The 19143-nt window shown below is 38.5% G+C and overlaps 1 protein-coding gene across 1 annotated transcript in view; it reads left to right on the top strand.

Annotated features, from left to right (window-relative positions):
• The first annotated feature begins 4841 nt into the window (after window positions 1-4841).
• LOC144526514 (junctophilin-1-like) overlaps window positions 4842-19143 on the top strand; it is an 88801-nt gene continuing 74499 nt past the window's right edge. Inside the window, exon 1 of the mRNA XM_078264036.1 lies at window positions 4842-5256. Within this exon, the coding sequence (XP_078120162.1) occupies window positions 4878-5256 (379 nt within the window). The 5' untranslated portion in view covers window positions 4842-4877. The remainder of the gene's footprint in view (window positions 5257-19143) is intronic.

Here is a 19143-nt window from a genome sequence, read left to right as displayed (position 1 = left end):
GGAAGGATCAGGGAGGTAGATTAGACTTCATGGATTACATCACATTATGCTGCTTGATCAGTTTGAATGTAGGGTTTGCATTAATGATCATCACAATTAGCATGCACTTATTATGAAAATACAGCAAAGGTAATACAAAAAAGCTAATAAAACAAAGAACAGAATCACACCCAGGGTCTTCCATATAGTCTAATATGCTATTCTTCAGATAGACACATGGACATGGTGATGGACATGCTTCAACACAATAGGTTACTGATGATGAAAGTGATAACTTATTTTAAAGTTTTTTTTCTACAAACTAATAGCTGTGAAAGTTGTAAGAGTATGTCTGAAACATTTAAGAGGTGATTTGATGTCAATATATTCAGAAATGCGAAAATTACAATCTTGAAATGTGCACAAACCATTATTTGCTGTATTTTTCTATTTTACAAGTTTATTTCTACTAAATTACAAGTGTGAAATGTTTAAGGGCTGCAACTTTCTATAATGGCAGTGGTTTGAGATTCCTATGTTGTAAAACAAAAAAGTTATTAAAGATTAACATGAGTGGTGCTGCAATTTTACGACGGTCCCTAACTACCTCTATAGTGACTGGCGTGCAAGGGGGTAAGCGTGCATCTGGAAAGCATACCTCCAATGGGGAGATTCTAGGCTAATAAGCCATCACCTCCTGTTAGCATCCCATTGACTCCCATTCATTTTGGCGTCACTTTGACAGCGAATAACTTTACATCTAAAGCGTTTAAAGACTCTATTTGTCCACTGTCCATTGCTATTTGTCCATTGTCCATTTGTGGACGACTTTGTGGAGTGGTCTGGTAAGAATCACCTGCAGCTGAACGTGGATAAGACCAGAGAGATGGTGATTGACTTTTGGAGGAAGGGAACGGATCCGCAGCCCCTTTGCATCCTGTGGACATGGTTGAGGAGTACAGATACCTGGGTGTCAACATTGACAACAGGCTGAACTAGAAAATCAACAGCACTGCTTTTTACAAGAAGGGGATGAGCAGACTCTATTTTCTGAGGAAGCTGAGATCCTTCAACGTGTGCAGCAGAATGTTGGAGATGTTCTACCATTCTGTTGTGGCCAGTGCTCTGTTCTCCTCCGCCTTCTGCTGGGGCAGCAGCATCGGAGCCAGCGACACAAACAGACTGAACAAACTGATCAGGAAGGCTGGCTCCGTTACTGGCTGAAAACAGGACACTTTTGAAGCTGTGGTGGAGAAGAGGTCACTGAACAAGCAGTTATCTATCATGGATAACCCCGACCACCATTTCCACCCCACACTGGTCCAACAGAGGAGCACCTTCTCTAAGAGGCTCCGACAGCTTCGATGTTGCACGGACCGCTACAAGAAATCATTCCTACCACAGGCAATTAAACTTTTTAACACCTCATGTTAGTGTTAGATAAGACTCATTGACATCACAACTGCACTAAGTGCACCTTGCACAATAGGTTTATCTACAGCTTTATCAATACTAGTTAAACAGTTGTACATTTTTATTCCCAACTTGTATATATTTTAAATGATTTGTTCTTATATTATATCCCATTATTATCTCATGTATATTGTATCCTATTATTTCATGTATATTCTGTATGTGTGCTGTGTGTCTGATATTTTGCTGTTGCAACACTGGAATTTCCCATTTTTTTGGGATTAATAAAAATCTATCTATCTATCTATCTATCTATCTATCTATCTATCTATCTATCTATCTATCTATCTATCGATCGATCTACCTATCGTTTATTTCTAAAGAAACATGACAATGTATAATAGGCTCCATTACCTTGTATCTTACGTTATGCCCCCGTAGCAGACATCTTTGTACAAATAGGCTAACGATTGTGTCATAACCACGCAACTTTCTGTCGCAAAGTAGAGAAATTACCGTATAGTCAGGAGAAGCTAGCAGGCAGTTTCAACTTACATTAGCTGTTTAAGTTTAATTACTAATGTGAACTAGCATTTTAGTTAGCAATAATTAACCTGTGCCTATGTTATCTCCTTACATATACCTACGCTCTCCGTCTCTGCCAGATTCAGAATGATTGCGATTTCTCTTGGCACAGCTACCAGAAGACTTACAACTTTCAGACAGGTTGCTCATGTCACATCTATGTCGTCAAGCTCAGTTTGAGGCTGCCCAGCACGCTCAGCCATCACTGGAAAAGTGACTTCACTGGTCTCTGTAGAAATATATGGCATCGCTGTGTCCATTCTTTTACTGTCTATGCTGGTGCGTTGGACAGACATTCTACGATGGAGCATTAGGGCCACATCAAGGGGAAAAAAAATAAGGAGGACGATTTTTTATTTATTTAGCATTTCGAGAATAAAGTCGAAATGTCAAGAATAAAGTCAACGTGACGAGAATAAAGTTGAAATACTTTTTCGAGAATAAAGTCAACATGATGAGAATAAAGTTGAAAATACCATTTCGAGAATAAAGTCGACATGTCGAGAAAAAACTTGATATTTCAAGAATCAAGTCGGACTTTTGAGAATAGCCTAAACCAAACTACTAGCTTTACCTATAGTCTTCTACAAAATGCATTGTGAAGGCCATGAACTCGTGAAATTATACTTCAGAATCGGTTTTAATAACAAGGAAATTATTTATCTTTTAGCGCATAAACACAGTATGGTGATATTATAAATAAATGATAAATAATATAATAAATAGATAAATTGTGTCTGTTCAGAAGGAGAAACCACACAAACTTGGAAGAGGTGGCCGTATTCCTGCAAACTGAAATAGCTTGTAAAGGACAGATGCAAGGGTATCGATGGTTACACCTACATGCAATACAGAGAGGATATCGTGTATCACAAGACACAATAAGACAATTGATCAAATTGTTTGATCCTGAAGGAGCGCGGCATTCCAAGGATGTAACCCATAGCCTATCTGATGATGATGTTGCCTACATGGTAGCTGGCATGGCAGACAGTTGCTCTAATGTGATTAAGTTGAATTTATTCTCGTCATTTCAACTTTAATCTCGACATTTCGACATTATTCTCGAAATGGTAGTTCAACTTTATTCTCGTCATGTTGACTTTATTCTCAACATTTCGACTTTATTTGCAAAATGGTATTTCGACTTTATTTTCTAAATGGTATTTCGACTTTATTCTCATCATGTTGACTTTATTCTTGCCATTTTGACTTAATTCTAGACATTTCGACTTTATTATCGAAATGAAAAATAAATAAATAAAAATCTAATAAAAAAATGCTTCTTAGACATTCAGTTATTTGCGCTCTAAACTGCGTCGTCATTTTTCTTTTTTTTACGATATCTTTATTAGATTTTCATTCTATAAAAAAATACAAGAACAAATAACATCAGAGAAGTGTGTAAAATTGTACAGAATTGTACAAACATACTCTGTCAGAACATATTTTTCACACTATACACACTTGCTCCATACAACCGTACCAATAAGATGAAACAAATAAAAACAACAACATGGCATATGTGGCCTATACTGTTCCAGGCCCATCCATCAGGCGCGACAAATCATTGTCCTTCATATAATTAATGAAACGACCCCATACATTTTTAAATACCTCCTGTCTGTCCTTAAGAGTGTAAGAATTTTTTTCCAGAGGTAAACAAGAAGTTAGTTCCCTAAACCACACAGCGATAGCGGGTTTACCAAAGTTTTTCCATGATAAGGCTATTGTCCTTTTTGCTTGTAAAGAACATGTTTATAAACATTTTTTCATGAAACTTTATTCTATGTCCCTCTGGATAAAGACCTAGCAGAAAGATCCTAGGTCCCAGATCTAATCTAATTGAGAGAATCTCCTGTACAGACAGTCTAACCTCCTCACAAAACTCCCTCACTCTTGGACACTGCCAGAGGCAGTGAAATAAAGTGCCCTTATTTACCCCACATCTATTACAGGTGTCTGGGATATTAGAATTAATATTATTTTAGTTTAATTTGTACACCCTCATTAACCAATTATATTGTAAGAGTCTTAGGCGTGTATTACCTGACCCTGTCTGGGCTGCTTTACATGCGTTACGCCAATGTTCCAATGATAATTCCTCCTGTAGATCTGTTTTCCATGCATTAAATTTAGACTCAGAAGAATCAGGGGAGAAGTCTTTCAGTAAGTCATAAAATTCAGAGATGATGCCTTTTTCAAAAGAATTTTTTGTAAAAATGATCTCCAGTATTGTTAGTGGGGGGCAAAACATATAATGAGGTTGGTTCGATTTGATAAAATTCCTTAGCTGAAGGTAGGCTATTTAAAAAAATGTTTGCGAGGGATGTTATATTTTCTAATTGCGTCGTCATTTTTGGTGATTTTGAGTTAACTAAAACTGTGAAACGTCTGTCTAAATAAGCTCTCCAACATACCCTGAAACTGGGGGAAATCGAAGCATTGACACGGAGCTATTGAAGGTAACATCCGCGAAAACCGACGAATGTCAAACATTAAACTAACTTCACCCCGGTCAGTCAGACCTGCAATACTCGAAAACATTAGGTTGCCTGGCTTTTATTATGAAAACCAAAACAGGAAGACCATACTGTTTCATCGCATGTATCTTAGCAGTCTTCACTTCAGGGTGGGAGAGTCTTCCAGCACTCGGCAGTGGAGCGACACTAGCAGCCGTGGCGGCCGCCTCTCACCCTCCCACGTCCCGTTTTCAGTAATCGACACTGATCGACACTGATGCGCCCAGCCGCCATCAGTCCCCGTTCCCTCACAGCTCCGCTGAGAGCTGTCATTTTCACTGGGGTTCCCTGTTATCATTACCGCGCATTTTATAACAACTCACGCACTCTGGACTTCATAATAAGCCACCAAGTAGTACTTTAACCCTCCGTTTCTGAATGACGGGCGGTCGGTTCGACTTTGACGATGGTGGCACCTACTGCGGAGGCTGGGAGGATGGCAAAGCCCACGGCCAGGGTGTGTGCACCGGGCCCAAGGGCCAGGGCGAGTACTCGGGCTCGTGGTCCAACGGTTTCGAGGTGGTCGGTGTCTACACCTGGCCCAGCGGGAACGTGTATCAGGGCTACTGGTCGCAAGGGAAACGCCACGGACTCGGCGTAGAAACCAAGGGGAGGTGGATTTATCGCGGAGAGTGGACTCACGGGTTCAAGGGCCGCTATGGAGTCCGTCAGAGCCTTAATACACCAGCCAGGTACGAGGGCACCTGGAGTAACGGACTGCAGGACGGATATGGCGTGGAGACGTACGGTGATGGAGGTAAGTGTTGGGACATCAATGGGTTTGGGATTCTAATGCAATTAAATGTTTTTCAATGTTGGAACATATTCATGTCTATTTTTAGAAACGACAGTGTAGCAAAAACATTGTGCACATGCCCAGTGACCACACATAAACTCAAATGCCTCATTTACACACACACACACACACACACACACACACACACACACACACACACACACACACACACACAGGAACATTGTGTTTGTAAGGAACAAATGTTAAACATTCAGTTTTATTAGGAAGCTGTGGAGATACCTATGAGCTAGTATGCTTGCTGTAAAGAAATTTGACTGTATTGAACAATAATGAAGCAAGTTTTTTATGTTATTTTGAAAAGTTTACACTTTGTTCAGGCTTGTAATCATATAGTATCATATACACTATGTTGGTGTCTTAATTAACCCAGAAGAACAGATTTGTTCCAATATAAGGAGATAGTGTCTAGGCATGGGCCGGTTACTGGTTTCAAGGTATAGGCCTACCGTGGTTTGAAAAAGTCAAGGTTTCATAACCACTAACATTTTCCGTCATACCGTTCCTAAGGTATGAGCTGTTTTTGTGGTGTAGGAGAAAAACTGCAGTTTAGTAATCCGTCTCCCTGCCAGTGTGGAGTGTGTTTAAAAATAAAATACATTGTGTTCAATGGAAAAAAAATGTTGTTTTTTACCCAGACATTTAAAAAAAAAAAAAATAAAAAAAAAAATGTTAAAGCTGTAATTGCAATACCTTAAACCGTGATATTTTTGCTGAAGGTTATCATACCGTCAGAATCATATACCGGCCCATGCCTAATAGTGTCCACCTTAAGCTTGTGCTACGAAAAGGTAAGGCATTTACAAAAAATACTTAGCAGGAGTTTGGAAGAACCATCTGTGTATCAAACTCTTGTCGAAGCCAGTCTGGAGAACAGTGAAAACATCTGTTCTTTGCTCTTTTTTCTATGAAGAAAAACTCTCCAGTTCTGATAGAACTGATGCTATTCACAGTTTTCAGTCACATGACCCAAGGAGACCCGAAAGTGTTATGATCACCTCTAAAAAGACGAAAAATGTGACCCATTTCAGCACCCACTGTGGTATTTCTACTCAACTCCTTGATCATAACATGACATTGTGACTTTCACTACTGCTCATTTTAGAAAGGCCACCACAATAAATTGTGTTCTTTGTTTATATAATATAATGTGTGTGTGCTTTGATTGCATTCTACTATGCAATTTTGTCTGCCACAGGACACGATTCTGTGACACTGGCAGTCAGAAACAAACATTTATGATCCATTGTCTGTTTGATAATCTAAACAAAGAGTTTTCTTGCCTTTCTAAAATGAGCCATGGTAAAAGTAACTATAATCTGTAATGATTAAGGAGATAAAAAGCAGACAAAGTTAGCTAGCATAGCTAGCTAGTCCATGTTCTACTTCCACTGTCTACTCGCTCCACTGGGGAACAAAAAAGTCACTATTAAAGGGTAACTTGAAACACGGACCCTGTCTCGCTGAGTATGGGTGACTTTTTTGCCATGTCATAATTCATGTAGACCTCCTTTTGGAAAATCTGTAAAATGTGCTCGCCCTGCTAAAATAAAAAAAAGTCTGGGGGTCCTCCCCTTGGAAATTTTGAGCGTCAAAGACTTAATTTCCTGCGTTCTGATATATTTTTAGGCACCAATTTATGGTGAGAACATCTTTTTTATGTCAAGGAAAACCCAACATTCAGGCAGGTAATAATTGAAAATATAAAAATATAATGGAATGTAATGCAGTAAGGGGGCTTTCGCATCAGGGACCTGGGCCCCAAAGTCCAGTTTGTTTAATTAATATGAACATTATGCAATAACATTCTGTGAACATCCAGTCTAAATTTGGTGACATTCTGATTATTATTTCCAGAATTTCATGTGATAAGGCAGACGACCCTTTTGGAGAAGCCTACATTTTCTCTATATTTGGTTTTCGGGGAAATCCAAACATCAACCAATTAAACAAATTTTGCAGTAAAACACGTTAATACATGTTAATCAATTTTAAAAACTAGACATATTAAAGTTATGAAAAAACATTTTTGCCGATTTGTTCCTGTACTATTTCCAGGGTCTTCAGTGGGCCGCTGTGGAGAAGGTTTGTTCCACATAGCAAGATAGCTGCTTAGAGTTATATTTGGCCAGCCAAAAGACTTCCCAGTATCTCAAGTTACTTCCGTCTTTTAAAATAGCACATTCTCACATTCTCTAGCTGAATCCATAAGGGCCAGAGCCTAAGCTTTCCTAACCAGGCCACAAAGCTAACAGTTTTATCACCTAATGATCATTGGTGGTGCTTTTAGAATAACTGTTTTATGTCCTAAGTGTCAAAGTAACTTTCAGACAAAAGCAAACTCAAACCTTACTAAAGTCTTTACTGTTGTTGTAAGTACTGTAATAAATACATGGTCACTGATAGATGAACATCTCAGATGCCAAATGAACGTGCAAGTCTAGCTAAATCACGCCTGCATTTTGTAAAGTGACCTGAAATCATGCCTGGGATCTATTTTGTGTTAGCATTTATGGATTAGGTAGCAGGTAGGCCTACCAAAACAAATAGGTCTCTCTCAACAGGTTGTTAACACACCATTGACATATTATCACCTTTAAAAGTTCATATGGTGAAATTGTTAACAAGCAGTTGCTTATTTCCACATCAGCAATTACAAAGCAACATGATTAATTATGGGGGGGTCTTTGGCGTTGTATCCACCTGATGAATGTCAGTCCAATATTCTCTTTTTTTTTCTCAGCCAACTCCTGAGGGAAATATCTGTCTCTAAAGCTGCTTTATGCTTCACTTTGTTCACCAGCTGGTCTTTAACTGTGTCTGTCTACTGTTTGCTGCCGAGCAGGCAGAGTACAGGGGGCCTCTTTTTTGAAAACAGCAGCTGCTGAAAACCAGGTTGAAGAGAGCAGTGATTTGACAGCTAAACTCTTCATCATTTGAGTGTTTTGTGGAAGAAAAGTTCTCTCAGGTCCAATTCAGTGGCTGGTTCAGATGAGTTTTATTCACTGTGCAGTGGAGAAAGTTCACAAGAAGCTGTAGGAATCTCTCTGACCAGAATGAGTTTCTAGCCAGGGTTTTATACAAGGTTACAGGAAACAACAGAATAAACAAAAGCTGAGAAGACATTAACTTACAAAACTATCTGAGTAGATTTGCATAGATCCAATATCGTCTGCTCAAACTAAACAAAAGGTCTCACTCACAGTGACCAGGGTAAAATGCTTTGTTTTAACACAAAGCTAGACAAAAGGCAGAGAAAATAATAGGAACTTAAAAGGTCCAGTGTGTAACGTGTTTAGTTGTTCATTATCAAAATCTGTGTTGCCCGTTCACAAACTTGTCCTTTTTCATAAATATTTACAACCACCATCAATTCCAAGTATTCCTTTTGGCTTGAAATGTCACATTTGCATTCACATAAACTGGGGTAGACGCTCCATATTCATGCGCCTCAACTCACAGGTGCTGCTAATGCTGCTAATGGGTATCGTAGCTTCCCGGCCTCAGCAAGTTTGAAGATGGAAACATGGAGGACCACACGTATTCAAAATCCAAATTTTAGTCTTCTTCTTCGCCCAGAAAAAGAAGGACATTGAAAGAGCAAGAGACTGGCTGAAGTGTGAAGGCTACCGTAGCTGTAATACGTACTTTGAACTGCGTGGTGCAAGAGAGTTGATTGCGATATATGATCTCAACGCTAGATGGGAGAAATTCCTACACATTGGACCTTTAATCAGTGAGCAGGAAAGAGGTTAACAGGATAAAATGAGAGTAAAACTGTAAGGTAATTCATTTTCTTCTACAAACACATGACTATGACTTTATTCACACGACACTGTTATGCTTTACCTTTATACTTATACTTCCTGTTTATATCTGCACACACTGGAATATGTATTTGTCTTATCCTGTCTACATTAAAGTTTGTTCATTTTATTACAACCATTGTACACCAGTCAACCACAGTACTATATTTTATTCTACACTGTAATTGGTGTGTATATGACAAATGAAGATTTGAAACTAAACCAAAACAATAAAGTTTAGGCTGTGAAACAAAAAAAACAAGATGAAAGTTGCTGTAAAGCTTAGTAGAGCTGATGGGGTGGGCTTGTGCCAAATGGCGATCAGATCGCATATCAATGACTGAAGGATCTGCGATTGTTTTTTCTTATGCCTATATTAAAGCAATTTTAACTAACTTACTATCAGAACTATAATATCTAGAATCTGCGCCCCCCTGTTTATTTCTGGTAGAGTGGTAAGTCCACCCAATGAGCCGCCTGCTAATCAGCACGAGTAATGAGTGAATTTGAAATCCATTACAAACTAGTTTTCTGTCTCTTTCCTGTGGATTTGACACCTGATGTCAGTCACCCAGTCTTCCTGGCTTCCCTGCTGCTGCCAGGGGACAGGAGCTAACGTTACATTAATTCAGCCCGCACTGATTACTGGGGGCTACGATACAGCAGCTAACGTTAATGATCGAGTTTCCCTGGTGCAGAGCTTTGCCTCCAACTAGACAAATAAACTATAGCTTTTACATGTACATTATCACATTAGGAGGCAGAGGAATGTAGCTCAATTTGACTAGCAGATCAACAAAGAGCCAGAGAGTGAGAGAAGTCACAGCTAACTGCTGAACTAAAGTAGCTAACAGAGCTAACGTTAGTAGCGTGTAAACATCTGTGGAATTAGCGGGAAAGTCGCTAAAAGGAGATTGCTATGATCGCTACGTTAGGTTTAAATACAAAGTTGATAATTAATTTAATTATTAATTAATGTAATAAAAAAAATGTGACAACCACGTCGAGCTACCGAAGCAAAACGCTATCAACACAGAAGCACGTCAGCCAAGCAGGAGGTAGGACAGCCGAGCCGCGAGAATTATCTGTGGGGTTGGAGTCATGTGATCCATTGTTAACATAAAAAAATGTTGATTAAAGGGTTAAGCCAGAGGTCTTTAAACTGAGACTACAGGATTTTTTTGTCTTTCATGACTGTCACTATGTCAGACTAGACAGACAACTAGAGTGCCAACAATTCTTGTTGTGTCTTGGACGAGAGATGGCAACACTACAAGTATGACACCGATCAGCCCCCAGACCGATTATCGTGTGCTGTCATCGAGATCCCGCGTGAGTTCATAGGTCGACGCTTTGGAGGAGCGGCAGCCTCTCAAAAACTCACAAAAATCTTTTAAACCGATTCAGCAACTGCATAGGCTGTTTCTCACATAAAATGTTTTCAGAAACACATTTCGGTGAACTATTTTCGTAAAATAAGAGATCATTTTCCAAACGAAACACCATTATGGTTGGTTTTGAAATTCAGGAGCCCCACATGTAGCGTTCGTCCAATCAGGTGCAGCCATCGCGGTTGTAGGAGGGTGTAGTCTGTGTTATTTGGTCAGTGAAAAGAAACCGATAACTGCTAGTGGCTAGACCACTGCAATGCTGGGAAGCGGGGCGATCCCTGCCATGAAAAAAAGCTGATAGGGGCACTGTTTGTATCTTTCTTCTCAATCGTTTCTGCTAAGTTTGTGCAGATTTGTGCCGTTAAAAGAAACATTTGTGCTACTTCGGTTTTTACGTTATCAGGCTTTAATTGGACTTTGGGTTACGTTTTTTGACAGTTTTCAATTTTTATGAGCAATATGAGAGAGACATTTCGTGATGATTGATCGTTGTTTAGGTACATTAAACCACGTTAAGCCTTTTCATGTTAGGACTTATAAAGCCCATGAGAACCGTGGAGAGTCAACCCTCAGCCGCTCCGCTGCCCTGCTGAAAATGTGAAGCAGAAACGCTTGATGTCAGGTAACGTCCATAATAATTGGACTTTGGGTTAGATTTTTTTGACAGTTTTCAGTGGTTATGAGGACCAATATGAGAGAGAAATTTGATGATGATTGGTCGTTGTTTAGGTACATTAAACCACATTAAGCTTTTTCCTTACAATAGGCTCTAATGAAGCAGAAACACTTAATGTCAGATAACGGCCATAATAATTGGACTTTGGGTTAGGGCTGAACGATTTTTGAAAATAATCGAATTGCGATCTTTTTTTTCCTGGAGGCCAGGCCTGTATGTGATGATGAAATTAGGTGATGCATGAATTTATATGAATGGCATCTTTTATTTAACTACTTCAATCACATTAGTATATTGAGCACTGACCAAGCTTGGTGTAAACATTCATATGAAAGTCAGAAACAAATCACACAAACTATCACAGATTGCAGAAATATAAAAACAAATATGTGGCTTTACCACACTAGTAGTATTCAGATTATTTAATTATTATTTACTGTAATAAACATATGTAAACATGTGGATTGCACTTTTTAAACATATTACTATACAGTTAAATAAGTAAAAAAAAAAATAAAAAAAATATATATATATATTTATAATAATATATATAAATATATTTATTTTATATATATTAATCGGTTCAGGCACCGTTAATTATGTATGCGATTAATTTTGATTAATTAATTACAGAGTATGTAATTAATTAGATTAAATGTTTTAATTGATTGACAGCCCTAATATATATATATATACACACACACACACACACACACACACACACACACACACAATGATGTATTTTTTTTACAGCGCACAGAGAGGAGCTGCCTTCAGCCCCTCCCCCTCGTGAAGTTGCGTGCTGTGTGCATGACAGCGTCAACGTTGCACTTGCAGAGAGGCTATCGTTACTTTAGTTGCTGGTGTTCTTGCCGTGGGATTAACTGTACTAATAAAACCGTTGAAAACCCGCGGCCACGCTGCTGTGACCCCTCTTACCCCTCTCAGTGGCAGCTCCTCCACTCCATATCTTTATAACGGAGCTAACTGCTAATCAGAGCTAATCCTTGCCAACCGAGCCTTCAGTTCTGCGTGCCTGTATCCATTAACTGCATGTAACCTTCATTAACTTCATCATTAACCTTCATTTTATTAAAATGGCTGTAAAGTTTTAAACTACAACTCAGAGTTGTTTGAATGACAGAAATCAGCTCAAGGTACGGCATAGCGTTAGCGTGCCAAGTTGATGCTTTCTCTGCGGAGTGCAGACTGATTTGGTATATCATGATATTATTGCAAATGCGATTAATCGTTCAGCCCTACTTTGGGTTCGATTTTTTGACAGTTTTCAGTGATTATGAGAAGCAATATTAGAGAGAAATTTGGTAATCATTGATCACTGTTTAGGTACATTAAACCACATTAAGCTTTTTCCTCGCCATAGGCGCCAATGAAGAAGAAAACGTTAACATGAGATAACTTCTATAATCTAAATAAGTTTAGTTCAGTGTTTTGATAGGCTTAAGTGTTCATGACCACGTTAAGCAAGCGTTTTAGAATGTCCCATTCATGGGAGTGATGGCTGGTGTCAGAAGACTTTGCAGCGAAAATAGTAGCCGTATAACAAATAAAGCCTAATAACGTAAAAACCAAAGTAGCACAAATGTTTCTTTTTATGACACAAATCAGCACAAACGATTGAGACCATTTTGGGGAAATTTGGACATTAATGGGGGGCTGGGTGACATTACGCGCATAATAAAGCATAATAACTTAAAAAACATAGTAGCACAAATGTTTTTTGTTGAAATAACCCAGAAATTAGTTGGTCCCTTTTTAACCCAGGAGTTGGGTAAAAAATAACCTAACTTGGGTTACTATGCCAGTATTTTATTTCGGAAAATAAAACTTTGTTTTACATTATATTACACACTCTAAGCACTTTTACATTTTTATTGCATTAAATTAAAATCTATATAAAAAAACACACACTTCCTAGTGGGCATTTGATGTCAAAATCAAAATTACGTCACGAAATAGGTAAAAAATGAAAGTCATATTGACGTCAATTTGATGTCATGCTTTGTTGGCATTTGATGTCAATTCAACATTTATTTGATGTCAAGATGTCATGATGTTGATGTCATTTTGATGCTATTTTGATATCATTTAATATCAAGCTTCAACGTCAATTCAACATAAATGTGACATCAAACATTGATGTCAAAATTACATCAAAATTTATTGACATATTTTGATATAATTTCAATGTCAAGCATCACTCAATTTCAACCTAAATGTACAATGACTGACAACATACACATACATATATGTGCAAATTATTTAATTTATGTAAAACTTACAGACATTAGAACATACGTCATGTATCATGTATTGAAGTGGTTCAGTGGTTTCAAAATGTATCAACGCACAAAATTCCAATTCCTGTAGGGTATGGCTAATTTTTTAGTGCATTACTGTATTTGATTAATATCACTATGCATCTTATCAAAATGCTATAAAATGCCCCCCTCCACTCCCTCCGTGGCTGTGTACCTTTTAGTCTGGGTTACACAAGGATGGCAATATCCCGACCCGTCATACATGGTCCTGAAATGTCGGTAAGAACCCATAGTGTGAAATCCGTGTACGTTATGCGCTGGCGCTACCCGAGCTGGCTATGTACTCCGGTAAGAGAGTCGCTGCAACCTTTGGTTTTAGTTCAACAGATTTATTGACATCCAATTCCAGCAGGTGAATACAGTGCTTGTTGCTTGCGATAGTATGTGTTTGTGTGTGGGTGTGGTTTTCTGTAAAATGAGGAAATACAGAATATGTAAATATAACCTGTACATAACGAATGCACATATATATATATATATATATATATATATATATATAGATGATATATATATATATATATATATATATATATATATATATATATATATATATATATAGATTAAAGAGAAATAAGCAACAATCACTCTGCAATATACATAATTGCCATGCAATAAATAGTGCTATGCAAACAACCAAACAATACTGGATGTAATGGAAATGAACACAATTCAATGTAGTAAAGAATACAGGTTATTGTGTAGTTACATATATTGGCCACTAGATGGCACTCTAAGACCACAAATGAACATAACAGCAATAGTCACGTGATAGACCAGCAGCGCGAAAGGCACGGTGAAATGCGCTTCAACAATTAAACCAGCAACTCCATCGCGAGTGCAAGGGCTGAACTAATCCTCAGCAGGATTGTTGTAATTAACGAATATACAACACTGTGCTAACATGCATCCATGAATCAAAGTATCAACTATTGTTTCTGAATGATATATTTTGCACTAAGTTCCTAGCATTACAGTAGACATGAGCATGCTATCCTGAACTATAATTAAGAGAAATACTCTCATGTTAACTACACAAACAAAGATACATGCAACGCCAGCATGGACATAAAATTGTTCACTTATGTTCTCAATAACGCACACGGTAACACAACAGAAGCTTTATACAAGTAATGTGCAACTTTAGGAGCAGCTGTACTCATGTCTGCAGCAAACTACAAAAGGAAATGGCGAAGTTGCGCATGTGCGCAAATGCGTGAGTCCAAGGAGTGACGTAGGCTCATCAGTCCAGCAGGGAGTTTTCCACACATAGTAATGCAATATCCGTGTTGTTTTATTCATAATACGTTTGGTAGATGTACTGTATAATCCAGCTCATACAAAAGCAAAGAATAAAAAAAAACTATTTTCCGGTGATTCCTGTGTGCCTGAAGACGTTTCCCTCCACACAAGTTAGGTTGACGCACACTGGCGTGTTCACGAGACTTCTCTGGTGTCTGTTGAGGAAACACAAACACAAAACACAGAGTGAGGTCTGGTGTAACAGACATAAAATGGACTGAGTCTTTAAAGTACATATCTTAGAGTTTTACTTACATTTTGCAGCCTCGCCATAAACTCCTCCCTCTCCTCCTCTATGTCCTGAAGTTCCTCCTCCAGTCCCGAGGTCCCTGACTCCTGGTAGGGGACAGGGGTTGTGCCAAAGTTTTAGCATGGGCCCTTCCCAGCCGTGAAAAAAAAACAGCTGGTTCGGTGGCTTGCTGGCCATCCGCAGCTGCATCCACCTCTCCAGTCTGCGAAACTCGTCAGTCTCCAAGAACCTTTGGGCCACCCCAAATTACTTGTTAGTCTTGTGTTCCCTAATCTGCAATACACAGAAAACGGACAGACTCTTTCAGAGGAAACATTAACAAAAACAAAACGGTGACAGTTGCCGGTGAAAAAAGCTGTTGCCGCCCATTTTTGCACTTCTAAATTAAAATATCCAATAATAATAATGTCCGTACATTTCTAACGGTCGATGGATTAGCTATCGTTAGTAACGCTTTATTCATAAACATCTCCTTAAACCGAGCTAAATCAATGTTAGCTACGTTTTAGCGTGCTAACATTTGTTAGCATTAACCTAGCTAGCTAGCTAGCCAGTCAATGTAGCATACAATGACTCAGATACATCTTAATAAAAAACAATAACTTATTAGATAACGTTAGTTAGTAACGCTTTATTCATACATCTTACATCTTAATAAAAAACAATAACTTATTAGATAACGTTAGTTAATAACGCTTTATTCATAAACCTCTCCTTAAACCGAGCTAAATCAGTGTTAGCTACTTTTTAGCATGCTAACATTTGTTAGCATTAACCTAGCTAGCTAGCTAGCCAGTCAATGTAGCATACAATGACTCAGATACATCTTAATAAAAAAACAATAACTTATTAGATAACGTAAATTTGAATGTGCAAACAGACATAGATAGATAGATAACAACGATACAGCCTTGAAATGTCTCCATTAACGACTCCTTTGAAATAATGTTAATTAAGTTAAATGTCAGTTACTCTTCATAAGCTAGCTAGCTAGCTAGTTAAGTTACGTTAGCTAATGGAACGTTAGAGAGTTTATCCTAGAAGCACTGTTTAAACAAGCACATTTTCTGCAACAAACTACCAGTAAAATGAAATGTTGTTTAGAGGAGAAAATAAGCTGGTCCGATGTCAAGACAACTCACCGAGAGACGATGTGGGGGTGACTGGGTTACACCAGTTGAAGAGGTGCACTCGTTTTTATTCCTGTGTGAAGATCCAGCGGCCGGGGTGCCAGATAGAGCGCACTCCTCAATGTGGTTCTGTCTCCGCCTGCCATAGTCCTTTGCTGGTATCTATTTGCAACGCATATCGTGTTGGATTTATATTTTATAACGTTACTTGAATGCAACGAACCTAAATCAAAAGGCTGTTATAAAATCGTTAACGTTTTTAAACTAAACTAAACTTATACACATATGATATGATCTGATGTAATGATTTTATACGTCTTTTATGTCACGTTTTTTTACTCTTTCCATACTGTATCATGACTCATGAGTGTGTGTGTGTGTGTGTGTGTGTGTAAAAATACATTATAGAGAGAGAGAGAGAGAGAGAGAGAGAGAGAGAGAGAGAGAGAGAGCCAACGATATAACCCAGAACAACAAGGGTTACTCTTTGAAAAATAACCCAGAAACCCAAACAACCCAGGAATTGGGTCAAAATATTAGCCCTATAACCAGGAAATGGTTACTCTCGGAAAAAATAACCCATCATTTTTAGGAGGAGTTTTTAGTGTGTACAGATCCGCTACCCGACAGAGGTGTCAAAAGTATTCACATTCATTACTCAGGTAGAAGTATAGATACTAGGGTTTAAAAAGACTTCTGTAGAAGTTGAAGTATCAACTCAAGCTTTTTACTCAAGTAAAAGTGTAAAAGTTTCAAAACTAAGTATAAAAGTAAAAGTAATGTAAGCTTGTGGTACTTGGGTGCGCAGAGCTTGCAGCGCATTCGAAAGGAGTTGTTTTTGCATCCAACCATTTTGAAAAATTCTTCCATGTACGGCCAGGGTTGGCTGGTCTTCCTGGCTACCAACCTCCTCGCTGGTGCTTGGTTGGGACATTTCGCTAGAGTTCTCTTGAGTCTCTGGCATGGACATCTTCGTACTAGGCTACATACGTCTGCTATTTCCTTGCGGGTGTGTGACGTGATTGTTGTCATGTGCAGGTGCGATGGATCGTGTACAAACCAATAGGGTGTCGGAATGGTATATGTTTATACTTTTCATCCAACCACAATCAAATTCACTCTACCCAGATGGCGCGATTTATCTGGATAGTTTTTTTTTTTTTTTTTGGTGTTTTATGAACGATGACAAGCCGGAATGAAAACAAGTAGAACTGAAATAGGAGTAACGAGGCTATTTTTGAAATGTAAGGAGTAGAAAGTACAGATAATTGCATGAAAATGTAAGGAGTAGAAGTAAAAAGTCTGCTGTAAAATAATTACTCCAGTAATGTATAGATACCCAAAATTTCTACTTAAGTAAGGTAACAAAGTATTTGTACTTCGTTACTTGACACCTCTGCTTCCCGATCTGGCAAACTTGGTATAATGTAATGTAATGGACAATTCCGCTTCCAACCTGTAGGGGGACCGATGCGGGAAAAGTTACATAGTGTTGCTTTAAGTTCGTTTAAGTGTTTTAATCTGTGTTTTGGGGAACACAGTAGCTGTGTTCGAAACCGCTCCCTCATTCACTCACTCACTATTCCCTATATAGTGTTTATTAAATAGTGAACTATATAGGGAACGACCAAACGAGATTTCGGACACTCACTGAAAACACATCGTTGTATGACTTGCGTCAGGAGATCGACCGTTGTTTGTGTGACCAAGGCAGGCGCACCCAGCATCAAACCGTAAACAAACCAAAACTAAAATACGTCCCTGAAACAAACATATCACTTAGGAGAATAGTAAAATGTTGTATATATGTTGCTTGTTACATTTACACTGTTTAGAAATGAAAGTCTGCTCCATTTTTCCTTTTCAGTTTTTGCGGTGACTTCTGCTTCTACTTCTCCTCTGGGAAAACATGGCTGCATTGCATTTTGGTATACAGGAGTAAAATGTAAGGTACATGTATGTACTTACTATAGTGGATGAAATTTACCGCGGAGAATTCGAACACCACTACAAAATGGTGAACACACTATATAGTGCTCTGTTTCCGTGATAGGGAACGGTTTAGAACACAGGTACTGTTTTGTACTATACATGTCCATGTTGCACTCATTAAGATCTAATTTGAACAGATTTCTGTCATTCAAAGAACTCTAAGTTGTAGTTCAAAACTTTTACAGCCAACTTTATGAAATCTCTTCGGGTTTGAGTCCATAAATACAGTAAATGGATTCAGGCACGGAGAACGGGAACTGAAGGCTCAGTTAGCAATGATTAGCTACGGTCAGCTCCATTATACAGATATGGAGCGGAGGAGACTGCCGTGGAGATTTTAAATTACATGTTCTGTCATCTATTTTTATTTATTACTTTTCCTGATGTTTTAGGCAGGGTATTGTAAGTCATAACTTTGGTAACATGACAACACTAATAACTGCATAAGGTGAAAGAGACAGATGTATGGCTGTGAAGATAACCGCATCACCGCAATGCCGGTGATCATTACCGCATTTATTTTAATTTTTTTTAACTTTTTGTCTGCGAAAGTTACAGAAGAACAGATGTTGTGTGATATGAAATATAATGAAAGCAATAATAATTGTGTAGTTATCCTCAGTGACTGTCTTCTATCCTATATTCAAGAGATTATGGAGAAAAAACCTTTTTCTTTTGTGTGTATGTCATTTTATTATAAATTATTTCTACAGGTAACGGTTAATATAATACACAGTAGGGAAGGAAAAGACTTCTTGTTCTCAGCTGAGGTCACGCTGCAGTGTTTACCATTGCACATTAGCCTAGCATCTAGCAGAGTTTCCTTCTTTGCCTTTGCGCCCCTTGCCACCCTGGTGTCCTACCTCGCCAAGAGAAACAGGAACGTGGTGCTCCTAAGCACACTGTACGCCGACGCCGAGATCAGCGATCATTGCGACGGCAAG

The sequence above is a fragment of the Sander vitreus genome, chromosome 12, assembly GCF_031162955.1.
Source record: "Sander vitreus isolate 19-12246 chromosome 12, sanVit1, whole genome shotgun sequence".
NCBI lineage: Eukaryota > Metazoa > Chordata > Actinopteri > Perciformes > Percidae > Sander > Sander vitreus.
This window is presented reverse-complemented; position numbering and strand designations above follow the sequence as displayed.